The following is a 10,369-nucleotide window of genomic DNA, read 5'->3' as shown; positions in this document are numbered from 1 at the left end:
ACCAGCTGTGTGGTGTTAAGTGTCCAAGTGAGGTCCTTACTGATGTGGACGCCCAGGTATTTGAAGCTGCTCACCCTCTCCACCTTGAGCCCCCAGATGAACAGCAGCCGATGAGATCTCCTCTCCTTCCTCATGTCCACTATCATCTCCTTCGTCTTGTCCATGTTGAGGCTGAGATTATTGTCCTTGCACCATGACACCAGACCAGCCACTTCCCTCCTGTGGGCTGCTTCGTCCCCCCCAGTGATGCGGCCTATCACTGCGGTGTCGTCCGCGAACTTCAGGATGATGTTGTCTTTGTGGGAGTCGACACAGTCGTGGGTGAACAGGGTGTAGAGGATGGGACTGAGGACACATCCCTGTGGGGTGCCAGTGTATCCATTTATGATTATTTTTTCAAGCTATTAACCATAAAGAAATGTGTTTGATATAGAATAATTGGATCATATTTTTAGATTAATTTAATATAATGTATTTACTGATTTTGGGAAGTTTTAATTTTGAATAAACTGTTATTTTAAAATATTTTAAAACAAATACTTCATCTAGAATTACAATGTTAACAGCTTGATAAATTTGATCAACAGGCACACTGCGTATTTTAAAGTGAGTCTGCAATGACCCAAAGCTAATCTGAAAACATTTTATTGAGAGGTTTACCTCAGATGAAGTCAGAGGAAATCACACCACACTGCATGCTATCTGATTTCACTTCAGCTCTGCAAACACCATAGCATTCAAGATGGAGATGGGTTGAGATATGAGGTTTTGCCAACAGTTTCAGGATCCACTGGAGTTGCAAGATTTTGCCATAGGCTGTTCTTAATGCTTTTCATTGGCTGAATCTGTAAAACCCACAGACAGGCATAAAGGTTGACTAATAGCGTTGATTTATTAAAAAAACAAAACAAAATACAGACATACAACGTTTCTGACTTACTGAGACATCTCTTCGTTGTTAAAGTAAGGTTGGAGTCAGGTTAAATTTCATAAGATGTGGCTAGTTAGGGGTAGGATGAAGGTTAGTTTCACATATAAATAAGAGGAAACATGTTTATGGAGAAACAGACTACTTACCTTAGAATGTACACCAGAGCTTTGGGACCTATTGCCAACCCAGTCATATTTACACCAGCTATCCAACAGTGACCCCTAGAGGTGCTAATCAGTATGAACAAATGAAGCAATGGAACACAAGATGAGTCTGTTTTTAGACAATGCTAATAAAAAAAAGAAAAGAGAAAATCTGTAGGTTGAGGTGCGTTTTCACTTGGTTGCAAACATGCACAAAAATATATTTTTTTAATTTATGATGCATATATAAATATGTTGCAGTGAAAAGTAAGTGAAATTCTTTTCATAATATGAACTATGCATTTTTATTTTCCTGATTTTTAACTTTTTGTAATATTTTCTTTTTTGTTATGAATATTTGCTATTTTCCCACTCTTTAGTTTCATATTGCATCACTTCATCCAACCATTTATCATTAAGTCGAGTAAATATGTTTTTTACTTTAGTTAGAAAAAAATATATTTTGTTGATAATACCTCTGCTGCAAATTTTTTATTGTAATGAACTATTTTAGTGTATAAAAATAATTTTGAATTAAAGATCTAAATACTTATCTAGCATTGAATCTGTATGACATTATGAACGTTTTGAAATGTATCTATAATAATTTTGTAATTGTATTATTATTATCATTGTTGTTGTTATATTTTGGATGGTATACTTCATCTCTTATTTTAACACAAGGATCAGACCATATTTTATGCATGAGATAAAAATGATATAACAATAGACTAGGTAATTTGACTGATTTAATAGCCCCTCAACCAGTAGATGCTTACTGTGGAAACTTGTTTAGAACGGTGAGATATTAGCAGCTGTAGTATAAACATTAATTCTAAGTTTTGAGACCTCATATGAGATGGCTATGTGTGTGGTGTACTGACGCGCCTAAATGCCCCATACGCATTGTGATTGACGAATTATATTTTGAGCTCTGCTGAAACCAAGAGTCGTTGGCTTTTTAAAAAAAGGAAAATGCTGCATTCCTATTGGCTGGCGGGGCTGTCCTTTTACCGCCAATACATTTAACCATTGACCTACTAACACAGATTCACGAGTCATAAGCCAACTTGAAAGGAAAAAGCCAAGGGAGGAGATAGGTACTTCGCAACTTAGGGTTTTGTCCACTGTTGGTTTCTTATTAACTGATGGAAATCCTACTTTTCCCTGTGCATGATACGTGGTGGAAAGCCAGAGCATCGCTTCCCTCCAGGTGACAGAAAAGGTAAAGTTTTGATTTGACGGTCTTATTTTAATTCACGGCGTTACAAAGATTTCTGTGGGATGTGTTGACGCACCCTGGCGACCACCCCAGAGCCGAGGCGCTGCGTAGCTAAGGTTAGCTTACATTTATCTGTGATGTGGCTAAGCGCTGTGTTTTCTGGCATAAGAACGTAAAACAGTGTCGGTAGCATTCACATTAAGGGCGTAACGTTGACCAGCCTTTAATTCTAGTTTATGTGTATTAATCTCGGCAGACTGATATCCATTAGACTGTACTGTATTAGTAGTATATGGTCGGTTTAAGGGACGTGTATTGGATTTGATACAGGCTCGTAGGCCTACCAGTCACAGGAGTTTACGGATTGCGACAGTGTTGTCACCCGGAGTTTGATGGCAGTCACCTCATCGACGCCTTGTGGCTGCTGTTTGTGCGCTGTTGGCATTGGCTCATTAACCCTAGTAACGTTAACAAATCAATGTTTTCAGTAATGTCATGTATGCTCCCATTGCACGGCTTACTTTTTGGGGCGTAGATGAACCCCACGCTTCAGCCGCCAGTGTCATGAGCAAGAAAGGCAATGATGTCATGTAACAGAGTGAATGTTCACATTGTCTCAGCCTGTTACACAGAGCGGTGCTCATCAAACACGTTTAATAGTTTATTACGAGGTGTCTTTACTTACACACACACAGAGCAGAAGTTACTGCCACACTGGCAAATGTTGCAAACATTATGCAACCATAGAAAATGCTGGTAGTCGAGGCCGGGGTGAATTCGTGTTGTGTAATACGGACACAATGAGGGAATCTGGGGCAGTAGGTGGCGTGGATGGCCCGCTGTTGCCAGGCCGCTCCGGTCCGAGCTGATCTCAGGCCAGTCGCCGTGACCCCACGGTAATACTACGACTTATCTGTCATCCAAGTTTAGTTGGTCATATGTTGCGTCGTTAGAAAAGACGAAATGGAGTGACCATTCCTGTATAACCCAAACCGTATGGTGCAAAATGTCACCATCTGTAAAATGTAACCCCAGACATTTAAAAGTTACAAATACAACAGTGGTAACAGTGGGTTACTCAGCTGGCTGATATTTCAAATGGTAAAATGAAGTATTAAATATAGGTTTGTGTGTGTGGTCATATACAATCACTTTGAAACATATTCCATATGAAAGGTACCAAGCCACAGGCCCACATTTATCTACTTGTCATTTATTAATGGTTTCCTCTTTAATCATTTACTGCCTATATGTAGACCCATGCCAAAGACAAAACGAGGACAAAGTCAGGGGAGACTTATCTGGGAAATCTGAAAGCCTCTGTTGGAGTGTTAGGATGACTGTGTAATGAAGGCCTCAGGTTACAGGCTGTGCTCGAGATTCCACCAGGGCATGTGTTATGATTACAGCCATCTGTAGTCCTTTGTTCCCTCTCTGGGTGTACAAGGGGTTAGAAACCACAAACAGGATGATTTGCCTTTTTAAGTAATGCTCCACTCAGAAACATTAGTTTAAAGAGAAGAGTTGTGTTAAATATGTGGATCTTTATGGTGATAATGTGGTGTAATAGTTCATTTTTACTTCAATAACACTTAATATTCTGAGATCAGTGCTTAACTAACTTTTAAGAAGTAAAAACAGTAAGTACTCAGAAAGAATGTAAGGATTTGAATCTTGCTGAAGATCTGCTTTACAAAATAATGGATGGTCTGTATCTTTAACCTTCATTATATTTGACAACCCTCATTATTTAGTATGCACCTTCATTATTGAGTAATCTGTATTTTTTTGTTCATTTATCAATTAATAAAATGTGAAAAGTGCCCATTACACTTTCCCAGACCCCAAGGTGCCTTAAAGTAGTTTTTCATATAACCCAAAAACCCATAGTTACTATAACAAAGGGGAAAAAAACACAAGTTAATTGATTCACTGATCATCAGAGTAGTTTATTTTCTGTAGATCGACCAATCACTTGACTGTTAGCAGTTAACAAATAATTTCAGCTCTGAAAAACATAACATACATTGAGATAATAATTTAAAAAAAAAACATTATTTTGTCTTGAAGCACATACAAACTACTGGCTCCATCTTAACATTACACGCTTAAAGAGACGCTGGTCAAAGCATATGCAGTTTAGTTTTAAATACAGCAGGACTTTCTTTAATTGATTAGTAGTAAAACAATATTTGCTTGTTCTGTGTACACTTACCAAAATCAAACTTTTGCACCAAATGCTAAACACACAGCAAATCCCCAAATACTCAAATCGACCCACACGATGTTCTAAATCTTAATTGGTTACCATGCATGCAGAAGTGTTTTATCTGTAGGGGATGCTGCCTGGGATACATGCATGCATATGACTGGTTTTGTGCACGTGCATACGAATGTTTATAACAGGCTATAATTGCATATATATAAATACCATGTAAATAACTGAATTTTAGAGTACAAAACAATAACTTAATTTTCCCTTGGGACTGGCTAGAATGTTTCCCAGTGTATCACTGACCATCATTAATTAACATTCATGTTGATGTGGGGGAACATTTAGCAGCTTTTCAGATTCTTTAATTGAAATGGAAATCAAGGATTTGGGGGGGGTAACTCTAAAAAGACACGATTACAGAACAAGTAAAAATAACAAATGAAGCCTCATTATCAGATTTGGACAACGTGTCTAGACTTATACTGAATCATCTGCAATGGAGACTTACCCACCCTAAAGGAAATGCATTACTTTACAAGATTAATTTCATGACTTGAGGAACTTTATGATAACTTGACAGCGACATCTAAAACCTCTTATTTTCTGTTATTCCACAGATTTCCTCCACTGAAGTGGATTAATCGAATGTGGCAGTTACTACTGATGTATACAAGCATTATGGTGTACAGTTAAAGACTTATAAGAATATTGTCAGTAGCAAACAGTGATATTATGCAGTCAGTGAAGCAAGAGGTGGATGCCAGTGACTCCTACAGTGGAGACGATGCCCTGGTTCTGGCTGTGGCCTTACAAGGGGCTAACAGAGACCTAATAGACCACAAATTCTCTGCAGTTCCATTGAAGGCTAAAACTACCTGTCGCCGGAAAAGAGAATTTACCCCAGAAGAGAAGAAAGACACCCTTTACTGGGAGAGGCGACGCAAAAACAATGAGGCAGCTAAGCGCTCGAGGGAAAAACGGCGCATAAATGACATGGTGCTTGAGAACAAGCTGATGGCCCTTGGTCAGGAAAATGCCTCCCTCAGAGCTGAGTTACTGTCCTTGAAGTTGAAGTTTGGCCTGGTGAGCTCTGCAGCATATGCACAGGAAGCTCAAAAGTTATCCAGCTCCACCACTATCAACAACCTCTACCAGGAGTTTGGTCCACCTAGTGCTGACCAAGGTTCTTCGAGCAGGAATATGGAGCCTCTTAATCTGCACAGCAACTGTATATCAGTCATCAAGCATTCACCTCACATGCCACAGACATGCCCTGCCACTCAGAGTAGATTTAGTATCTGCAAGACCGCAGATATCAAGCAAGAACCAGCAGAGAATGGCAGCTATGCACAGGAGAGGAGTAGTCCCTATGAACTCTATGGAAACTATATGGCCAGCACTTCATCTGGAGTCTTCTCTCAGCCTGCTTCATTCCTCCAGATTGCCAGGTCATCCAGTAACTCTCCCAGGAGCTCAGAGGATGGTGCTGTAAGCAAATCATCAGATGGTGAAGATGAGCAGCAGGTTCCCAAAGGGATAATATCATCTGTAGCTAACCCAAGAAGTGTCATTGTCTCTGCACACAAAGTGCCAGATGCCAGTTCCTCAGCTCTGCCGCATAAACTGCGTATAAAGGCCAGAACGATACAAATCAAAGTGGAGGCCATTGACCCTGAATATGAGTTCTCTGGAAAGTCCTCTTCTGTCAGCATTTCAGAACAAGGATGCTACCAGACAACTCAGGACTCTTTAGAGCACACACAGTTCCCCCTGTGCCCTTTATCAGTACAAGTCAACAGCATTCAAGATTGGACCCACCAGTCTGAGCAGTGGCATAAAAGCAACACAGAGATACTTCAGGATGGCTGCAAGAGTAGCAGGCTAACCTCAAGCCCCCTCCCAAACAAAACTGTTGTGGATGTAAAAGAATCTTCCTATGCACACTCTGAGAACCTGTATATAAAACAGGACCTCAGAAGTGGCCTCCTTGATAAGACCTATCTCAACACAGCAAGCCTCTGTGACGGAGTTGACCAAAAGCACTACTGACCATCAGTAGTCACTATCAAAAAGATGCTCGCCTGAATGAGCTTTGTGTGTTTTGCATTTCCAATTTTTTGCCATTGCACTGTGTGGTTTATATTAGAGTTAAATAAGATTTGGATTAACGTACATTTTCAAATGATGGCATGGTCTCAAACAACTTTTGAGAGCACAAACACTCTGTTTGCTAATATAGGCTAAGTAGGGGTGGAATACTGTACTACAGTAGTTCACATGGTAAATTCAGCATAATGTGCAAATTCACCACAATAAATCCATCACTCCAACAACACAGTTATACCACACTCAGTAATCTGCCTTTCAGTTTCTGCAACACAGATACCGTTTTCATTTACTTCTTATTTCTAGCTTCTTTTTTTTTCTTTTTGGACCACAGTTAACTTGCCTTTGAGGAAACTATGAAAGTAGTTTTTGGGATATTTGCCTTTATTTCACACAGCTTGGTCAAAGAGAGGCTATTAATGGCACTTCACACTTCTTTCTAATGTTTGTATTAAATGCTTCCCAGGAATGGATGGAATAATGATGAAAGGCTTTTAATGTGAAATATCTATGTTGGAATAATGACTTTCACTGATAACATTTTGATCAGGGGTTGTAAAAAAAAAACCAGCAATGTGAAAGTGAGTGGACTTAATTAAGAACTGAAAACATTATTTCTGCTAAAATGAACAGGAAAAAGGTGTAGCAGAGTGGTGTGTAGCCTATGGCCTGACTGTTTTACCAATTAAGTTATTGCAGACATTCACTATGGTGTTCCTCCATGTTTAACAGATAAACACACTGTTGTTTGTGTTACCAGCTAATTGAGGTCGATAAGAAAAGAGGGAGACCTTTTAATAAAATGTGATCAAATATAGTCATGAAACGGACTTGGAAACAATGGCCTGTCCATTCGACCTGTTTCAAATAAACACCAGGTTCTCTGCAGTAGCGGTAGCCTCACTTCAAGATATCTGGGCACTATTTGTAGATGGACAATTTATGTGTGATATGCATCATTAATACATAGGATATTACGTGTGGATCTTTTATTTTTCTTTTACAAAATTCTTATGACTGCTGTTGCTGTACCAGTATACACCTACTATGATGAATACTGTTGTGTTTTGATTTTAAAATGTTCCCAAAGGTTCGAAGTCTGGCCGTTCTTTGCCTTAAAGCCTGAACTTCATAATTTTTTTTACTGATGTAATATGGTTATTGTATCAGTTTGTTTAGTGACAGATTTACAGTGGCTGGAGATGCATATTTCTGCTTAAGATAAATGTTCTGTAGTGCTTTATTTTATTTATTTTGTTGAGATGTGTAATTTCTCAGTATTTGTCCAATAATTTTCAAGATATTTTCTAGAAAGAATGAGGGTACTGATGGAGGAAAAATGGTTAATTGGTACACTTCCAGTTACTTATTACCTATTTAAATTAACTGATAATGTAACCTAGAGGTTCTTTAGTCAGCTGGAAATGCAAAAAACATGATTTGTCTACACACAGACATAACCAAACACATATGGAGAACTAAGTTTCCAATAATAAACAAATATATACTTAATTTGTAGCTTACATTGGAGCTTTTCTTTCGAGGACATCTATTTTTTCTACAGCGTCAAATTGCATCTTTTTAGGAAACTTTCTAGGAATCAATTAGAAAGTCACCACCATAAAATATAGCAATCTGGGCCTCTTGTCCTGGCTGGCAGTATTAATGTCCTGTACCTTCATTACTCAAGTAAACAGTACTGTATTCTTGTATGTGTTGGAGTCAATGACACCACATTGTCACTGCATTCCAACAGTGTGCTGAAACAACTTCACAAACACCACACTAGACAATTATTTCCTCTGTTGTGGCTTAAAGATTATGGCTTTAACCCAAGCTTCCTCTAACTTTTACAGCTCTGCTGCATTCACTAGCAGACTATTTTAGTACTATTGTCTAATTAAACCTTGCAGGCCACTGTTTAAACCAAGAATGGATGCAACACTGACTGGAGAATTGTGATTACTATCTGATAAAAGTGACAAGAGTTTTACACTAGATGTGTTCTAATTTGACTGGATAAAGCTCTGTGATACATTCTCCCTTCAATTTGCGAACAATTAACATTTGTATTATCAGAGAGTCTCCAGAGATCCTTAATTGTACTGTTACTGTTCTTACAATTGTACCATTAGATGTTGTGAAATCCAGAACCGTCAGGATTTATCATCCATTTGGGGTGATTACATCATACCTCATGGTGTCAATAAAAAATGCTGACTTCAGACAGGCCTAGTTGATAGAAGGTATAATAACGCATTTAATTTCAGATGAATGGTGTGTGCATTTGTTTTCATATTTTGGAACATCTCAATGATGAAGATGACTTTATTTTCTCCACAGGCTGAAGGCCAGAACACTTTCTTGTCAATTTTTATTCACAATAAACAACTTGTCACTGAAATGTGTAGGCTTCTTTCTCTGTTTTTCTGAATATAGTTACTACAAAAAAATAAGTTTTGGTGCAAAATAACTACAGTCCACAGAAACAGGCTGCCGGTACTGTAGTCTGAAAGATACTGGATGTTTGTAGGCTGATATTAGTATTGTACATTATGTTAATGTAACCCTTATATTTTAGAATAAAAAAAATCTGATAAATTAACTTTTGGCTTTAAAATCTAAAGTCATATCTTAATGAAGTTGAGTCTCAAGGCAAGTGAAGTGAAGCTCTGCTTAGTTATTTCCCAACCATTAAAACTATTGGAAGCACTCGAGTCTAGACCTAAGGATTAGAAAATACATTTAAATCTACCGTGTGCATTGTTTCCAGAGTCACAGAGCTTCACTTTTGCTTTTCTATAAAACGCTCTCAGGTGGTTTACTGTGAAAGTCTCAATGACTAGTTCCAGCCCCATTTCCCTTTTTTCATTGTCTAAGTGTGTATGGAAACTGACACCAAGTAAGAAGAATCATATCCAAAGACATGCAGCTTAGGTTGATTGGCGACTCTAAATTGCCCGTAGGCGATTGGGTGATTTCTAGTGCAATGTGCGCAAACCTGGCAACCTACTGGCAGACCAGCAAAGGGAGAGGTAGTGTCGCTGAATGCAGCTTTGGAGGGGTCTAGTCTAAAAATAGTAACATTAGGCTGCAATGATTATGTTGTCAATGACTGTAGTAGGAAGAGGAGAGTGGAGTGCAAAGTTTGCAGTTCAAGAATCAATGACACAGACATCACAACATCCAGCTTCATCCGTCACTACAAGACTCAAAGAAAGGTAAGCAACGCTACGTGAATGTCTTTGCAGCTAACGTTAGCTAACCTGTTGGCTGGTCAAACATTAGCTAGACAACTAAAATTAGGTTTAGGCGGGTAGACTTGGAGTTGAATTGCAGTCCCACGTGCACAATGATTCTGCTATGTTTTCATTAGCAGTGAAATCCCTTGCACCCAACTAAGCACTCCCTTTTCCTCGTTAAGCTGCATTAACCAATAACCGCTAAGTGATTTATTTCTGTCTCAGCTGCTACTCAGCACTAGGTGTAGAGGGCAGGCAGGGCGACGTTCTAAAAACAGGTCCAGAACAGTATAGAATAATGTCGAACATGTTGGGTTTGTTTTTGAATCAGTCTCTTTTCCTGGGTGCAGCTGGTCACGTGATAGAACGCATTCCTACTATTGGTTAACGCAGCTTAGCGGGAGGAAAGGGAGCGCTTGGTTTGATGCAAGCCATCTCCCTGCTAATGCAAACACAGCAGAATCAGTTATGTGAGACTGAGATCGCAGAGGGATCTAAATCATGCTCACC

The 10,369-nt window shown here is 38.9% G+C and overlaps 1 protein-coding gene across 1 annotated transcript; it reads left to right on the top strand.

Annotated features, from left to right (window-relative positions):
• The first annotated feature begins 2,104 nt into the window (after positions 1-2,104).
• On the top strand, positions 2,105-9,009 carry nfil3 (nuclear factor, interleukin 3 regulated). The gene is made up of 2 exons (XM_020618753.1): positions 2,105-2,299; positions 5,129-9,009. Exon 2 carries the CDS (start codon positions 5,244-5,246, stop codon positions 6,558-6,560), a length of 1,317 nt encoding a protein of 438 aa, XP_020474409.1. The 5' UTR covers positions 2,105-2,299; positions 5,129-5,243; the 3' UTR covers positions 6,561-9,009.
• Positions 9,010-10,369: the final 1,360 nt, after the last annotated feature.

The sequence above is a fragment of the Monopterus albus genome, unplaced genomic scaffold (assembly GCF_001952655.1).
Source record: "Monopterus albus unplaced genomic scaffold, M_albus_1.0 scaffold209.1, whole genome shotgun sequence".
In the NCBI taxonomy this organism is placed as follows: Eukaryota; Metazoa; Chordata; class Actinopteri; order Synbranchiformes; family Synbranchidae; genus Monopterus; species Monopterus albus.
This window is presented reverse-complemented; position numbering and strand designations above follow the sequence as displayed.

What these genes read in the sequence shown, in the direction of transcription:
- nfil3 (XM_020618753.1), top strand. Translation starts at nt 5,244, where the DNA reads ATGCAGTCAGTGAAGCAAGAGGTGGATGCCAGTGACTCCTACAGTGGA.